The sequence below is a fragment of the Schistocerca piceifrons genome, chromosome 10 (genome assembly GCF_021461385.2).
Source record: "Schistocerca piceifrons isolate TAMUIC-IGC-003096 chromosome 10, iqSchPice1.1, whole genome shotgun sequence".
NCBI classification, from domain to species: domain Eukaryota; kingdom Metazoa; phylum Arthropoda; class Insecta; order Orthoptera; family Acrididae; genus Schistocerca; species Schistocerca piceifrons.
Window position 1 is genome coordinate 44,215,045 of NC_060147.1, and position 18,997 is coordinate 44,234,041.

General features: G+C 46.1%; 1 protein-coding gene across 1 annotated transcript in view; it reads left to right on the plus strand.

Annotated features, from left to right (window-relative positions):
• Window positions 1-18,997, plus strand: part of LOC124718676 (C3 and PZP-like alpha-2-macroglobulin domain-containing protein 8) — an 852,528-nt gene that overhangs the window by 549,299 nt on the left and 284,232 nt on the right. The window contains exon 7 of the mRNA XM_047244301.1: window positions 12,212-12,505. Coding sequence (XP_047100257.1) covers window positions 12,212-12,505 — 294 coding nt within the window. The remainder of the gene's footprint in view (window positions 1-12,211; window positions 12,506-18,997) is intronic.

Consider the following 18,997-nt stretch of genomic DNA (forward strand, 5'->3'; position numbering starts at 1 on the left):
GCGTCTTCTAACCAAACTGCGTGCCTACGGAGTATCGCCTCAGTTGTGCGACTGGATTCGTGATTTCCTGTCAGAGAGGTCACAGTTCGTAGTAATAGACGGAAAGTCATCGAGTAAAACAGCGTTCGCCAAGGAAGTGTTATAGGCCCTCTAGTCTTCCTGATCTATATTAACGACATAGGAGACAATCTGAGTAGCCGTCTTAGATTGTTTGCAGATGATGCTGTCATTTACCGTCTTGTAAAGTCATCAGATGATCAAAACGACTTGCAAAATGATTTAGATAAGATATTTGTATGGTGCGAAAAGTGGCAATTAACTGTGAATAAAGAAAAGTGTGAAGTTATTCACATGAGTACTAAAAGAAATCAGCTAAATTTACATTACGCGATAAGTCACACAAATGTGAGGGCTGTAAATACAATTAAATACTTAGGGATTACAATCACAAATAACCTAAATTGGAACGATCACATAGATAATATTGTGAGTAGAGCAAACCAAAGACTGCTATTCACTCGTAGAACGTTTAGAAGGTGCAAGGTCTACTAAAGAGACTGCTCACACTACGCTTGTCCGCCCTATTCTGGAGTATTGCTGTGCGGTGTGGGATCCGTATCAGGTGGGGTTGACGGATGACATCGAAAAAGTACAAAGAAGAGCAGCTCGTTTTGTATTATCGCGAAATGAGGGAGATAGAGTCACAGACATGATACGTGATTTGGAGTGGCAATCATTAAAACAACGGCATTTTTCGTTGCGACGGGATCATCTCACGAAATTTCAATCACCAGTTTTCTCCTCCGATTGCGAAAAAATTCCGTTGGCACCCACCTACATAGGGAGAAATGATAATCACGGTAAAATAAGAGAAAGAAGGGCTCGCACAGAAAAATTTAAGTGCTCGTTTTATTCCGCGTGCCGTTCGAGAGTGAAACGGTAGAGAGGCAGTATGAAGGTGGTTCATTGAACCCTCTGCCAGGCACTTTATTGTGAATAGCCGAGTAATCACGTTGATGTAGATGTTCCTGCAGCAGTACATCAGACATTAGTAGAGTCCATGCAACGACGCGCTATTGCAGTTCTACGTGGTCGCGGTAGCCCTACACGATATTAGGCAAGTGCATCAGTTTCTTTGACTCTTCAGAGTATATACTAACGACCAACCCATAGTCCGCAACTGCAGGATGCTGATGATCTCACTCTGCCAATCTAAAGCACAACTCGTGGCTAACAGGTGGAGATTGTCCTAAACGACACACGCAGAATTACAAAAGGCTGCTTGAAGTCAATTCTACCACCTTGCAGGAACTGCATCACCTCCTGTTCGGAGAGAAATAAATCTGCAGCTCGTGGTCTAGTGGTTAGCGTTGCTGTCTCTGGATCACCGGGTCCATATTCAGTTACTGGCTGGGTTGGGAATGGTTCAAATGGCTCTGAGCACTACGGAACTTAACATCTATGGTCATCAGTCCTGGGTTGGGGCTTTTCTCTGCCCAGGGACTGGGTGTTTGTGTTGTCTTCATCATCATCATCATCATCATCTTCATTTGTGACAGTGGCTAGATTGGACTGTATAAAAATTTGACTGTGTAATGTGCAAAAATTAGGACTTTGTACGGGCGCTGATGACTGTGCAGTTGAGCGCCCCACAAACCAAACATAATCATCATAGGAGAGAAATAGTGGCAGACGGGGAAAAAGAAAGAGACATGGAACCAACCAGGGAAAGAACGAAACTGGAACAGGAGGGAATGCATCCGTTTCATGGGCAACGACCCTGCCCACAACGACTAACGTCAAGGAATAGTTTCCTTAGTACATCAGAGAAACTAACAATCACTTATGATGAAGCCATGCTGCAGTTATGAATGACTGAGGAAATCCCACCCTCCGGGTTGGAAAGACTGTCAGAATCTGTATCCTCTGGTCACGACGAGAACTGGACGATCTGGGAGCCCTCGATTAGGCTGGGATCAGAATTGGGCAGATCAAGGACTAACCTGGCAAAGAGCGGATACGCTGAAGAACACAAAACCCAATGTGACTGCAGGGAAGAACAGACCATTCACCATATGCTTCAGTGTCGACTTCGTCCAGACATCTGCACAGAGGATGACCTTACCCGGGCAATAGAAAACCCACGGCAAGTTGCCAAATTTTGGTCAAAGATTACATAAACTGTGTTGATCTGACAGCAATTGTATAAACCGTGTTTTGTGTACGTTTCTGACACAAGAACAATAATAATCAGCACTACCGATCTATTCCGCGTGAAAATTTGGACTGTAATTCTAAATCGGCAAAGCTGCTGTTTTAAAAGTCTCTGTTACTGATAAGTTAGAAACACGTATAGTATTTAACAATCACTTTCTGAGCGTTGTTGGTGAATTAAACAAAAACTTACTTTCTACAGGGAATCATATGACTCTCTTGGAAAATGCCTTTCTGAGACTGATGTCTGAAATACTCCTCTGTGGTATAGACAAGGGGGAGATTGAGTCAGTAATTAAATCACTGAGGACTACGGCCTTTCACGGATACGATGGAGTACCTAGCGGAATATTACAGTGCTGTTCTGCACATGTTAGCCCTGTACTTAGCCATATTTGTAATTTTTCCTCTAAAAATATTGAGTTTCCTGAACGATTAAAGTACTCACTATAAAGCAGCCTTATAAAAAGGGCTGAAGGGATAATGCACATAATTTTAGGCCTATTTCTATGCCATCAGTGTTTGCTAAAGTTATTGAAAAGGCTGTGTATGTAAGGATAACTGATCATTTCATTTCACATAATTTATTGTCAACTGTATAGTTCGGATTTAGAACTGGTTTAACAATTGAAAATGCTATATTCTCTTTTGTCTGTGAGGTACTGGATGGAGTAAACAAAAGGTTTCGAAAGCTAGGTTTGTTTTTTGATTTAACCAAGGCGTTTTATTCAGTTGATCACAAAATATTGCTCCAGAAGTTGGACTGTTATAGAGTACAGGAAGCAGCTCACAATTGGTTCACCTCTTGCTTTAAGAACAGACAGCAAAAGGTCATTATTCACAATGTTGATAACGGCTGTGATGTGGGGTCTGAATGGGGTACTGTCAGGTGGGAGGTGCCCCAGGGATCAGTGTTGGGGCCACTCCTGTTCCTTAGTTATATAAATGATATGCCCTCTAATATTACGGCTAACTAAAATATTTCTGTTTGCTGATGACAGTAGTTTGGTAGCAAAGGGTGTCGTGTGCAACAATGGCTCGGTTTCAAATAGTGCAGTGCATGACCTAAGATCATGGCTTGTAGAAAATAAACTAACTCAAGCCACGCGGTTCTAGGCACTTCAGTCTGGAACCGCGTGACCACTACGGTTGCAGGTTCGAATCCTGCCTTGGGCATGGATGTGTGTGATGTCCTTAGGTTAGTTAGGTTTAAGTTGTTCTAAGTTCTAGGCGACTGATGACCACAGATGTTAAGTCCCATAGTGCTCAGAGCCATTTGAACCATTTTTGAACTAACTCAAAATCACAGTAAAACTCAGGTTTTACAGTTTCTAACACACAATTCAACGAAACCCAATGTTTTAATTTCACAGAATGGGCATGTGAGTAGTAAAACTGAACAGTTCAAATTTCAAGGTGTTCAGAAAGTTTGTAAACTGTCGTGAAAAGCCCACTTTCTGGATCTCCTTCAAAGACTTAATGCTGCCATTTTTACTATTCGAACGGTATCTGAACTAAGTGATAGTTCGAAGCGAAAAGTAGTCTACTTTGTTTATTTTTATTCGCTTATGACGTACGGTGTTATATTTTGGGGTAACTCTTCCCATTCTCAAAGATATTTTTTGCTCAGAAACGGCCGATTCGGGCAATAAGTGGTGTAAGTTTGCGTCTTGTCGATCCATGTTTACTAGTCTGGGTATTTTGGCATTGGCCTCGAAATATATATGTTATTTACTGTAGTTTCTTGTTAACAATATCAGCTTATTCCCAAGAACTAGCAGCTTTCTCTCAGTTAATACTGGGCAGAAATTCTATCTGCATTTGCAGCGCACTTCCTTAACTCTCATGCAGAAAGGTGTGCAGTATACTGCTGCATCCATTTTTAATAAGCTGTCACAAGAATTCAAAAATCTTAGCAGTAACCCACGCGCTTTCAAATCTGAATTGAAGATTTTCCTCGTGGGTCACTTTATCTATTCTCTCTAGGATTTCCTTGAAAAAGTAAACTGATTCTTATAGTATATTGTTGATTCTGTTTACATAGACTTACGGTTTTTCTTTTTTGGGTTCGTACACATTTTATTTTATCTGTTTTTTACGTTAAGTTGTAATTTCGTGTACTGATACGTTCCACGACCTTGGAGATTTACTCCTCAATTTGGTCCTAGAGAACTAGAGGCATAAAATTAAAAAAAAAAATTAAAAATGCGGGGAATCAGCTGGCCCAATACTTATTCTGCCTTACTGACCGAAAATTTCGACATACTTAATCATTACAGCCATCCTCTCTTTGTAATGAAGCCTTCATATTAAGCATGTCCCTCTTTCTACTGCCGTCTCCTTTTCCTCCCAGTGGCCCTTCCTGCTGTCTGCTTCTCCCACTGACACTATCTATCCTCCCGCTCTTCCTTACCACTGCCTCCTTCTCTGGCGCTTTCACTGCCTCTCTGTTCCGTCACCATTCTCTTCGTCCCATTCTTTTTCTCCCTCATTCTCATTGCCTTTTCTTTCTCGTGTACAGTCTGCCGTCTTTCTTTTCAGCCACCATTGCGTCGTCTCCTGTTACGTCTGCCACAGACGGCCCCTGCCAGGCAGACTACACTCGAGACACCCCTGTGTACCATATAACATACACAAGCACTTGCAGGAGCAACCAAGAGGAAAACAATTCTTCAAAATAAACAGAACTTGCTAGAGACTAATGCGAACCTTTTTCTGTAGAGGTAGACTAGTAAACGTGGGTCGACAAGACGCGAACTTACACCACTTATTGCCCGAATCGGCCGTTTCTGAGCAAAAAATATCTTTGAGAATGGGAAGAGTTACCCCAAAATATAATACCACACGTCATAAGCGAATAAAAATAAGCAAAGTAGACTACTTTTCGCTTCGAACTATCACTTAGTTCACATACCGTTCAAATAGTAAAAATGGCAGATTAAGTCTTTGAAAAAGATCCAGACAGTAGGCTTTTCACGACAGCTTACTAACTTTCTGAACACCTAGAAATTTGAACTGTTCAGTTTCACTAATCACAGACACAGGGAAAGTTGGAGTACTCCGCCAGCCTCCGCCGGCTTTATAAGGCCAGTGCAGCAGCAGTACGGCCAGTTACTCGCTGAGCTAGGACCAGATCCGATGGACCTCACCAACGCTCTTGATGAATAGTCGTCTACATGTTATTTGTTTTCTTTGTGTGTATATAATGATTGTTCGAGAAGTGTAGTTCAGTTTCAATAAACGACATTATACTGAGTGTTCTACAATACTGAGTATTCTTCATCTCCAGATATGTCTTTAGCGATTGTTTGCACCGACGTTTGATCAGCAGACCATGAAATTTCAACTCAGGGGAGTTGGGGGTCTGTGAGGATCCGAACCCCTCCCCCCCCCCCCCCCACCTTGGGGCCTTCGAAAGATCTTGAGTCATCTGTTTTTTTTTTTCATTTCCACTATATTCTCTTGCTCACACTACTTCTATCTCCTCTCACCTCTCTTTCTCTTTTACTGCCACACTCTCACTGATCATCTCTATTTCCTCTCTTGCGTTCCATTCCTATTTTCTTTATCCATCTCCCATTTCACTCTCACTTCCTCTCTCCCACGATCACTGTTTTCTCTCACTGTCTCCTCCCCTTCCACTGTCCATCACTGTCTCCTTGCTACTCTCTTTCAGCACAAAAAGAACGCGAATATGTACACCTGCGAGAATGATTGGCAAGCAAGACCGAATGAGGACTGGTCCAGCTGGCTCCCCACTTTTCTGTCAAAGATTTTTTAAACAGGAGCACATTCGTCTTTTTGTACCCTGACACAGGCCTTTTTCTATTGCTTCCCTTCTTTTCCCTGTCACAGCAGGATACAGTGTTTATACAAGGGCCGTTCTGAAAGTAATGCCTCCTATTTTTATTCACAGAAACTGAAGGACATCCATGAATCACAACAGCACAGCTAAACCGAGAGGTATTTCAGTTTACAGACTGTCATTTTTCCACGTAGCCACCATCATTTTTCTCCGGCCGGCTCTTTCAGAGGCCCAAAGGAACAGAAGTCTGAAGGCGCTAAATGGGGACTGTATGGTGGATGTGTAAAACAGATCAGCCGAATCTTGCAATGAGTTGCGTAGTCACAGAACTCGTGTGGAGCCTGGAGTTTTCATGTTCGTCTTCTTCTCTGGCCTTATCCTGGGAATTCGGCCTTTCAGCTTCGTCAGTGTCGTCTTGTAGCGTGCCAAACTGACAGTTTCTCCAGACTCCAGAACATCTACAACAACCACATTCTGTCTATCCCAGAAGACCGTGCACATCACTTTGCCTGCAGATGGGTGTGTCTCGAATATCTTATTTGATGGAGAATTCGCATGTCGCCATTCCATGGACTGGCTATTGTATTCCGCCTTGTAGTGGTGACCCCACAGTGTCGATGCTACTAAGACAACACCTTCAGCTTCATATTGGTCCAGCAGGTCCCGACAGATTTCCATTCGATGAGCTTTTTCTTCTTCTGTAAGCATCCGCTGGACCCATCTCGTACAGACTTAGCAATAACCGAGATGTTCGAACATTGTTTCAAGGCATTTCAGCCAACATTCAGCTTTGCACACAACTCTCTATTCGTTATCCGACGATCAGTAGGGATGAGTTGATCAAGGCGCTCTTCATTGCGAGGGATGACAGCTGTGCAAGCTAGACCAACCCGTGGCTTGTCATGCACACACTTTCCACCACCTCGGAAAGGCCGCACCCATCGCCTCACAAAAATGGTTCAAATGGCTCTAAGCACTGTGGGACTTAACATCTAAGGTCATCAATCCCATAGACTTATAACTACATAAACCTAACTGAGGACATCACACACATCCATGCTTTAGGCAGGATTAAAACCTGCGACCGTAGCAGCAGCGCGGTTCCGGACTGAAGTGCCTAGAACCGCTCGGCCACACCAGCCGGCATCGCCTCTGGAGTGGCCAAGTGGTTCTAGGCGCTACAGTCTGGAACCGCGCAGCTGCTACGGTTGCAGGTTCGAATCCTGCCTCTGGCATGGATGTGTGTGATGTCCTTAGGTTAGTTAGGTTTAAGTAGTTCCAAGTCCTAGGGGACTGATGACCTCATAAATTAAGTCCCATAGTGCTCAGAGCCATTTGAACCATTTGCATTGCTTCACATCCATCAGGTCTATTGTATCGTCTCCATACTCCTTTAGCAAGCGTCGATGGATTTCAATCGGAGCAATTCCTTCAGCAGTGAGGAATCCAATCAGACAGCGCTGTTTTATACGTGCGTCGATATCAGATTCCATTTTAGCGCCAACAATCTCAGAACAACACAAAAACCACCTGCAAATGTAAGAGGAAGGTTCGATATCTGGCACGGTCATCCAAAGTTACAAATATATATATATATATATATATATATATATATATATATATATATATATATATATATATATATATATATATGGGCCACCTGCAGTATGCTAAAAATGCTGTGTTTCATTTGCAAGTTAAAGAATTTCGCACCACAAAAATTTTTTTGTAAGAATCTTACACCGCCAGGGCAACGGCCTTGCCGTCGTGGAAACACCGGTTCCCGTCAGGTAACCGAAGTTATGCGCTGTCGGGCGTGGCCGGCACTTGGATTGGTGACCGTCCGGGCTGCCATGCGCTGTTGCCATTTTTCTGGGTGCACTCAGGCTCGTGATGCCAACTGAGGAGCTACTCGACCGAATAGTAGCGGCTCCCGTCAAAGAAAACCATCATAACGACCAGGTGAGCTGTGTGCTGACCACGCGACCCTCCTATCAGCATCCTCCATGAGGATGACACGGCGGTCGGATGGTCCCGATGGGCCACTTGTGGCCTGAAGACGGGGATGGAGTGCTTACACCGCCAGGTGGAGCCATCGGATAATATCCAGGTAAAGACAGCCTGTTCTGCGCCCTTCAATCAGAGGCAGTGCGGGGTAAGCTTAGATTGGTGAAAAAATGGCGACGGTAAAAATAGTTTCGTGACCTCAGAACCATAATAGTCACCCCAGAACCTCCTTGCTGTTTGTTCACTACGACAGTGAAACTACATTCACGCCATACTTGCTTCAGTACGACAATTTTGATCCGGTTGATCTCGCTGACGCATAAACATATCGGAAAAAGTTTCCGTAGCTCATCGAGAACATCATATTAATAACATGGTAAAAAATTCGTCAACATCAGTTCTCAACAGAAATTACAGAAGTGCTCAACCGCGCAATTCGTACTTTTTGTACCCAAAAATCAAGGTTTGTCCAGGTTTTCTCGGGAACAGTCCATAACAAAAGGTGCTTCTACACTGAAGAGCCAAAGAACCTGGTACACCTGCCTAATATCGTGTAGGGGCTCCATCAGTACGCAGAAGTGCCGCAACACTACGTGGCATGGACTCGACTGATGTCTGAAGCAGTGACGGAGGGCACTGACCCAACAAATCCTGCACGACCGTTCGTAAATCCGGAAACAAACGAGGAGTAGGAGATCTCTTCTAAACAGCACGTTGCAAGGCAACCCAAATATGCTCAGTAATGTTCGTGTCCGGGGAATCTGGTAGCCAGCGGATGTGTTTAAACTCAGAAGAGTATTACTGGAGCCACTCTAGCAATTCTGGACGTATGTGGTGGCGCATTGTCTTGCTGGTATTGCCCAAGTCCGTGGCAATGCATAATGGACATGAATGGATGCAGGTGATCAGACAGGACGCTTACGTACGTTTAACGTGTTAGGGTTGTATCTAGACGTATCGGGGTCCCTTATCACTCCAACTGCATAGGCCCACGCCATTACAGAGCCTCCAAAAGCTTGAACAGTCCCTGGCTTACATGCAGGGTCGATGGGTTCACGAGGTTGTCTCCATACCCGTACACGTCCATCCGCTAGATACAATTTGAAACGAGACTCGTCCGACCAAGCAACATGTTTCCAGTCATCAACAGTCCAATGTCGGTGTTGATGGGCCCAGGCGAGGCGTAAAGCTTTGTGTCGTGCAGTCATCAAGGGTACATTACTGGGCCTTCGGCCCCGATAGCCTATACCGATGCTGTTTCGTTGTATGGTTCGCTCGCTGTAACTTGTTGATGGCCCAGCTTTGAAATCTGCAGCAATTTGCGGAAGGGTTGCACTTCCGTCACGTTGAGCGACTCTCTTCAGTCGTTGATGGTCCCGTTCTTGCAGGATCTTTTTCCGGGGGCAGCGATGTCGAGGATTTGATGTTTTACCGGATTCATGATATGCACGGTACACTCGTGAAATGGTCGTATGGGAAAATGCCGATTTCTTCGCCACGTCGGAGACGCTGTATCCCAAGACTCGTGCGCCGGCTATGACACCACACTCAAACTCACTTAAATCTTGATAACCAGCCAATTTAGCAGCAGTAACTGATTTAACAACTGCGGCAGACACTTGTTGTCTTATATAGGTGTTGTCGACCGCAGCGCCATATTCTGCCTGTTTACATACACTACTGGCCATTAAAATTGCTACAGCAAGAAGAAATGCAGATGATAAACGGGTATTCATTGGACAAATATATTATACTAGAACTGACATGTGATTACATTTTCACGCAATTTGAGTTCATAGATCCTGAGATCCTCAGAAATCAGTACGCACAACGACCACCTCTGGCCGTAATAACGGCCTTGATACGCCAGGACAAAACAGAGCTTGGATGGCGTGTACAGGTACAGCCGCCCATGCAGCTTCAACACAATACCACAGTTCATCAAGAGTAGTGACTGGCGTATTGTGACGAGCCAGTTGCTCGGCCACCATTGACCAGACGTTTTGAATTGGTGAGAGATCTGGAGAATGTGCTTTCCAGGGAAGCAGTCGAACATTTTCTGGATCCAGAATGGCCCGTACAGGAGCTGCAACCTACGGTTGTGCATTATGCTGTTGAAATGTAGGGTTTCGCGAGGATCGAATGAAGGGTAAAACCACGGGTCGTAACACATTTGAAATGTAACGTCCACTGTTCAAAGTGTCGTCAATGCGGGCAAGAGGTCACCGAGGCGTGTAACCAATGGCTCCCAATCACGCCGGGTGATACGCCAGTATGGGGATGACGAATACATGCTGTGCGCTCACCACGATGTCGCCAAAACACGGATGCGACCATGATGATGATGTAAACAGAACCTGGATTCATCCGAAAAAATAACGTTTCGCCATTCGTGCACCCAGGTTCGTCGTTGAGTACACCATCGCAGGCGCTTCTGTCTGTGATGCAGCGTCAAGGGTAACCGGAGCCATGCTCTCTGAGCTGATAGTCCGTGCTGCTGCAAACGTCGTCGAACTCTTCGTGCAGATGGTTGTTGTCTTGCTGAGTCTCTTGACTCAGGGATCGAGACGTGGCTGCACGATCCGTTACAGCCTTGCGGATACCTGTCATCTCGACTGCTAGTGATACGATGCCGTTGGGATCGAGGACGACGTTCCGTATTACCCTCCCGATTCCATATTCTGCTAACAGTCATTGGATCTCGACCAACGCGAGCAGCAATGTCGGGATACAATAAACCTCAATCGCGAAAGGCCACAATCCGGAAACGTGATGGTACGCATTTCTCCTCGTTAGACGAGGCATCACAACATCGTTTCACCAGGAAACGCCGGTCAACTGCTGTTTGTGTATGAGAAATCGGTTGGAAACTTTCCTGATGTTAGTACGTTGTAGGTGTCGCCACCGGCGCCAAGCTTGTGTGAATGCTCTGAAATGCTAATCATTTGCATATCACAGCATCTTCTTCCTGTCGGTTAATTTTCGCGTCCTTAGCATGTCATCTTCGTGGTGTAACAACTTTAATGGCCAGTAGTGTATATCTGTATCTGGATACGCATGACTGCACCAGTTTCTTTGGCATCTCAGTGAAATTTAGCACCATGATGACTACGAAGTCTTTCGCGACGTATTTCTTGAGTAAAAATCTCTCGGTGTACATGCCGCCTCAATTCAGGATAAAACTCCAAGCTTTCGACCACTACCTCCATGGTCGTCGTCAGGGCTAAAACTGACTGTCGTGAACTAGCGAGGTTCCCACTTTTATATGCAAAGGACGGCTTCTGTTTGGCTGGAATACGTCATAGCAACAGAGCGATATGGCGCGTAGTGAAACCATAGCCAGAGCCCAGAAGAGGCAAGGAATAAAACCAGTTTTCCGACCACCTAGGAAAATTAAGGAAATGTTGAGACCAGTCAAAGATAGTCTCGGCTTAAGAGTGCCGGGAATTTATACTATTCCTTGCGAATGCGGCAAGAATTACGTGGGCCAGTCTGTAAGAAGCGTTGCCGACCGCTGCATCGAGCACCAACGCCACCTGAAATACAGGTATTTGGAAAAAGCAGCGGTGGCTGAACATAGCCTGCTTAACAAGCATAAGATTTCATTTGAAGAAACCAGAGTAATAGCCCACGCATCGAATTACTGGGATTCTGTGATCCGGGAAGCAGTCGAAATTAGACTTAGCGATAATAACTTTAACAGAGACAACGGCTATGCACTTAGCAACACTTGGAATAGTGCACTGGATAAAGAAAAATCGCAGAGAAAAACTTCTCGTACCTTACCTCCTGATTCAAGGGATGGCGCTGAAAGCAACGCGGGATAGTAACTACATCTATGGAAGTAGAGGGCACCACCTCACTACGCGCCATATCGCTGTTGCTATGACGTATTCCAGCCAATCAAAAGCCGTCCTTTGCGTATAAAAGTGGGAACCTCGCTAGTTCACGACAGTCAGTTTTAGCCCTGACGACGACCATGGAGGCAGTGGTCGAATGCTTCGAGTTTTATCCTGAATTGACGCGGCATGTACACCGAGAGATTTTTACTTAACACCATGATGTTTATCTGAATTTAGAAATTTGTGGAGCTCCCCAGAATGTATACTTAGGAGCCGCCACTGCACTGTGTAGTGGAAGAGGTGTGGGGGTAATCCCTCAGCGGGGGTGTCTGGTGTGGCGCAGGTGGAGTCGGTGAGCACGGAGAAGGTGGTGCGGGTGCGGGTGAAGGTGTACGACAACACGACGGCCATCTACAGCCAGGACCTGGAGATCACGTCCGGGGAGGCGGCGTTCGTCGTCCCGGCCATCCTCGCCGACAGCGACCTCATCACGCTCCAGGCCGAGCTGGTCTCGGTGGGCGGCAAGGAGATCGACAGCCACTACGTGCTGGCCAGGGAGCCCGTGCGCAGGTGGCCCGGCTCCAGCGCGCTCCAGGACTGCTACCTGCTCGTCCAGGGCCTGGAGAGGACCTTCCAGGTACGTGCCTCCCTATCGCCCTAGTTTCTCACCACAGGTGTACATTCCAGGCTGCTACCTCTTAGTCCACTTTTTGGGAGAAGACCTCTCAGATGTGTACACTCCTGGAAATGGAAAAAAGAACACATTGACACCGGTGTGTCAGACCCACCATACTTGCTCCGGACACTGCGAGAGGGCTGTACAAGCAATGATCACACGCACGGCACAGCGGACACACCAGGAACCGCGGTGTTGGCCGTCGAATGGCGCTAGCTGCGCAGCATTTGTGCATCGCCGCCGTCAGCGTCAGCCAGTTTGCCGTGGCATACGGAGCTCCATCGCAGTCTTTAACACTGGTAGCATGCCGCGACAGCGTGGACGTGAACCGTATGTGCAGTTGACGGACTTTGAGCGAGGGCGTATAGTGGGCATGCGGGAGGACGGGTGGACGTACCGCCGAATTGCTCAACACGTGGGGCGTGAGGTCTCCACAGTACATCGATGTTGTCGCCAGTGGTCGGCGGAAGGTGCACGTGCCCGTCGACCTGGGACCGGACCGCAGCGACGCACGGATGCACGCCAAGACCGTAGGATCCTACGCAGTGCCGTAGGGGACCGCACCGCCACTTCCCAGCAAATTAGGGACACTGTTGCTCCTGGGGTATCGGCGAGGACCATTCGCAACCGTCTCCATGAAGCTGGGCTACGGTCCCGCACACCGTTAGGCCGTCTTCCGCTCACGCCCCAACATCGTGCAGCCCGCCTCCAGTGGTGTCGCGACAGGCGTGAATGGAGGGACGAATGGAGACGTGTCGTCTTCAGCGATGAGAGTCGCTTCTGCCTTGGTGCCAATGATGGTCGTATGCGTGTTTGGCGCCGTGCAGGTGAGCGCCACGATCAGGACTGCATACTACCGAGGCACACAGGGCCAACACCCGGCATCATGATGTGGGGAGCGATCTCCTACACTGGCCGTACACCACTGGTGATCGTCGAGGGGACACTGAATAGTGCACGGTACATCCAAACCGTCATCGAACCCATCGTTTTACCATTCCTAGACCGGCAAAGGAACTTGCTGTTCCAACAGGACAATGCACGTCCGCATGTATCCCGTGCCACCCAGCGTGCTCTAGAAGGTGTAAGTCTACTGCCCTGGCCAGCAAGATCTCCGGATCTGTCCCCCATTGAGCATGTTTGGGACTGGATGAAGCGTCGTCTCACGCGGTCTGCACGTCCAGCACGAACGCTGGTCCAACTGAGGCGCCAGGTGGAAATGGCATGGCAAGCCGTTCCACAGGACTACATCCAGCATCTCTACGATCGTCTCCATGGGAGAATAGCAGCCTGCATTGCTGCGAAAGGTGGATATACACTGTACTAGTGCCGACACTGTGCATGCTCTGTTGCCTGTGTCTATGTGCCTGTGGTTCTGTCAGTGTGATCATGTGATGTATCTGACCCCAGGAATGTGTCAATAAAGTTTCCCCTTCCTGGGACAATGAATTCACGGTGTTCTTATTTCAATTTCCAGGAGTGTAGAATGAAGGCTTACACGACCAGGTTACATGGCTGTTGATATACTTTCCGGGATATGAGGTCGTGGTCCAAGAACTTTTCTGCTCCTTACGTTTCGTCCAGAACTGCGCTGGACTTCCTCAGAGGCGCTGCTCCGCTGAGTCTTGCCGACTGACTGGTCGGGCGTCTGAGAGCGACTTATATATTGTGAGAAAGGGGGGCGTGGTTCAGGTGACACGTGATGAGCAGTGATGACGACGCCCCCCTTTCTCACAATATATAAGTCGCTCTCAGACGCCCGACCAGTCAGTCGGCAAGACTCAGCGGAGCAGCGCCTCTGAGGAAGTCCAGCGCAGTTCTAGACGAAACGTAAGGAGCAGAAAAGTTCTTGGACCACGACCTCACATCCCGAAAAGTATATCAACAGCCACCTCTCCGATGAGTACCATCTTTTGTGGACTGGCAAGACAGCCAATCCACGAGGACGGGAGGCCAAAGGGCACGCGTTTAAACTCACGCAGGATGGCGTGAGGTCTGGAACAGGACAAGGTCTTTATAGTAGCGAAAGTAGTACGTATCTTCTGGAATACTTAACTTTAATCCATAATTGGTGAACATCGGTCTGACGGTACATGCATCACAAGATAAATAGCACTTGATAATGGCGCCTTGCTAGGTCGTAGCAAATGACGTAGCTGAAGGCTATGTTAAACTATCGTCTCGGCAATTGAGAGCGTAATTTGTCAGTGAACCATCGCTAGCAAAGTCGGCTGTACAACTGGCGCGAGTGCTAGGAAGTCTCTCTAGACCTGCCGTGTGGCGGCGCTCGGTCTGCAATCACTGATAGTGGCGACACGCGGGTCCGATGTATACTAATGGACCGCGGCCGATTTAAAGGCTACCACCTAGCAAGTGTGGTGCCTGGCGGTGACAGCACACCATCAATCAGTTGCTATTAGAACACACTCTGGATCTGCTGCCCATTTATTGAGGGGCCTGCAGGGGCTCCTTCAGGTGCCTAGTATCGGCCACTTGTCGTGAGTACCATCAGCCGTCATCGAGGCTGCAGTGCCCGCTGAAACGCCTGTCCACTTGTTCTGGGGTTGCAGAAGGTATTTCACACGCTGAACATCAGCTGGTTGTCAACTGTAGTGGTTAATACGAGGGTAATCCCAAAAGTAAGGCCTCCTATTTTTTTATAGGTACATACACCTCTTTATTTCTAGAATGGTTTACATCACTCTACAGTTTGATCATTTAGCTATTTTTCGACATACTCACCATTTCTGTCGATGCATTTTTGTAGACGCTGTGGCAGTTTTTGAAGACCTATGTCATACTAGCTCACCGCCATGCTGTTCAGAAAGTTATGAACCTCTTCTTTCACCTCGTCGTCGGAGCTGAGTCGCTTTCCGGCCAAATGTTCTATTAACCTAGGGAACAGACGATAGTCACTGGGCATCAAGTCAGGACTGTAGGCCGGGTGGGTGATTATGTTCCACTGAAACCGTTGCAGGAGAGCGGTGTGTGGGCGAGCATTGTCATGGAGAATGGGTACGCCCTTGCTCAACATTCCTCTTCCCCGGTTCTGAATTACCCGTTTGAGTTTTTGCAGAGTCTCACAGTACCTGTCAACGTTAATTGTGATCCCAGCGATTCAGCTCCGACGAGGAGGTGAAAGAAGAGGTTCATAACTTGCTGAACAGCATGGCGGCGAGATGGTATGACATGGGCATGCAAAACCTGCCACAGCGTCTACAAAAATGCATCGACAGAAATAGTTATTATGTCGAAAGATAGGTAAATGTTCAAGCTGTAAAGTGATGTAAACCATTGTAGAAATAAACAGGTATATGTACTTGTAAAAAAATAGGAGACCTTACTTTTGGGATTATCCTTGTACTACAGTCACCTCTTTGTCCAGGGGCTGGAGGGGAAATTCTGTGTATAATCAACTAATTCTGATCACTGTTCCATTGTAGTCCACAGCTGTTAACAGTTTAATAACTGGTGCCTGGGAACTAGGGACGAATTTGAATTTAACGCCATTTCGTCATATGATGGTCGGCAGCCACGTTCTTTCAATCCCTTACGGTTCATTATGGCCATTCGACGTCGGCTGGTAAGTAATTTTCAATTTTAATAAACTTCACCAACAGCCTTATACGTCAAGATATTCTATTTGATCCTGAAAGCAACCAGTTTCGGCATTTCATTTTGCCATCTTCAGGTCCCATAAGCTTTTATAGAAATAATCGAACTTGTCGCATAGCGCCATAAATCACTGGCTATCCTGAATTCCAGTCGCTATACAAATTTCTTCATACGAAGACGAGATCGTCCACTTGTTCTGGGCTTGCAGAATGTATTTTAGCCGAGTGTCATCAGCTGGTCGTCAACTGTAGTGGTTAAAATTACAGCCACGTCTTTGTCGAGGAACTGGAGGGGAAATTCTGTCTCTGTCTTCGCATGTCATTCTCAACGGAGAGAAATCTTCCGAAGTAAGAGTGATTTCAGGTGTGCCGCAGGGGAGTGTCGTAGGACCGTTGCTATTCACAATATACATAAATGACCTTGTGGATGACATCGGAAGCTCACTGAGGCTTTTTGCAGATTATGCTGTGGTGTATCGAGAGGTTGTAATAATGGAAAATTGTACTGAAATGCAGGAGGATCTGCAGCGAATTGACGCATGGGCAGGGAATGGCAATTGAATCTCAATGTCGACAGATGTAATGTGCTGCGAATACATAGAAAGATAGATCCCTTATCATTTAGCTACAAAATAGCAGGTCAGCAACTGGAAGCAGTTAATTCCATAAATTATCGGGGAGTACGCATTAGGAGTGATTTAGAATGGAATGATCATATAAATTTGATCGTTGGTAAAGCAGATGCCAGACTGAGATTCATTGGAAGAATCCTAAGGAAATGCAATCCGAAAACAAAAGAAGTAGGTTACAGTACGCTTGTTCGCCCACTGCTTGAATACTGCTCAGCATTGTGGGATCCGTACCAGATAGGGTTGATAGAAGAGATAGAGAAGATCCAACGGAGAGCAGCGCGCTTCGTTACAGGATCATTTAGTAATCGCGAAAGCGTTACGGAGATGATAGATAAACTCCAGTGGAAGACTCTGCAGGAGAGACGCTCAGTACCTCGGTACGGGCTTTTGTTGAAGTTTCGAGAACTTACCTTCATCGAAGAGTTAAGCAGTATATTACTCCCTCCTACGAATATTTTGCGAAGAGACCATGAGAATAAAATCAGAGCGATCAGAGTCCACACAGAGTCATACCGACAATCTTATTTTCCACGAACAATACGAGACTGGAATAGAAGGCAAAACCGATAGAGGTACTCAAGGTACCCTCCGCCACACACCGTCAGGTGGCTTGCGGAGTATGGATGCAGATGTAGATGTAGATGTAGCAATTGTATAACGACTGAACTTCACGATACCCAGTGATTTATAGCGCTATACAATAAGTTCATTTATTTGGATAAAAGAGTGTGGGGCCTGAAGATGGCAAAATGAAATGCCGAAACTGGTTGCTTTCAGAATAAAATAAAATTTTTTACAGTGTACGGCTGTTGGTGAAGTTGATTGACATTGAAAAAAAAGTGGTTCTTTCATGTTTGCAATCCTTCCCACTTGCAGCCTGATAGCTTTTGTGTGGCGAGCATTGTTGTTTGGTGTTTCCTCTCGTCATGGAGCAGATGACAACTGAGCAACGTATCCAAGTGGTAAAAAGTTATTACAAAAACTGTGAAAGTCCCACGGCAACCATTCGTAAATCGCCCGTGACACTTGGACGTAATGCTACTCCAACCGAATGACCAGTTCGGAAGTTGATCCGGAAGTCTGAAACCACGAGTTCTGTTTGAATACAGGACGACCGTGTTCTGTTCGAACACAAGAAAACACTGCTGTCATGCGTGACAATGTGACCGTAAGTCCCAGAAAATGGGTTGGTCGCCGAGCTCAACGATTGAATTTATCAACAAGTTCACTGCGTGAAATGCTTTTCAAAATATCTGAAAATGCATGCGTATAAGATTCAACTTACACAAGAGTTGAAGCCTGCAGTTCACGGAAAGAGATATCGATTTGCTCACTGGGTCTACCTCGACAAACGGAGCACCAGAACTCAACAAAAAGAATAATTTTCTGAGACGAGGCGAACCTTCACCTCAGAGGGTACGTCAGTAACCAGAACTGCAGAATTTGGGGTAACGAAAATCCGCGAGTGACTGGAAGACGGGATGCGTCCACAACGCACGGCTGTGTGGTATGGGTTCTGGGCAGGAGTGATCAGGGCGAACTTTTTCGAAAATGACGGTATTTGGTTTCAACAACATGGTTCCATATGTCACGCATCACGTGAGACGATTGCTCTGCTGAATGAAAGGTTTCCTCAAAAAATTATCTCTTTGCGTGAAACCCCAGGAATGGCCTGCCAGATCATGCGAGCTTACGCATCGTGACCTTTCTTTGGTGAGGATTTGCGAAATCAAAAATCTAATTAACCACAAACAATACACCAACTGAAGAATGAAATTGAAAGGGTTATTAACGGCGTCGTACCAGATGTTTTTTAACACATCGACGAGAACTTCAATGAACGTACTGCTCCTTGCCGCGCGGCCTTGGGTGGTCACACGGAGGATGTAATTTTTCATACATAAATGGGAGTAGTTACTGAACCGCGAATTTATTTTCAAAATCTTTTCTTAAAGAATTTACTTTATTTACTAGCGATTAATCAAGAACATTAACACATTTAATCACACTAAGTGAGCGTGGAAGCAGTTGCCAGTGGGTAATTGATGAAAACAAATCAAATTTCTTTCAACAAATGAAAATTTTATTCCTAATAGCCCTTTTTTGGAAACATTTAAAATTATAATCGGAAAGCACCGTCTAAATATCAAGTTACAATTTATTCAGATGCAGAAAGAAACAAATTTTTGATTGTATGAGCTTTCGGG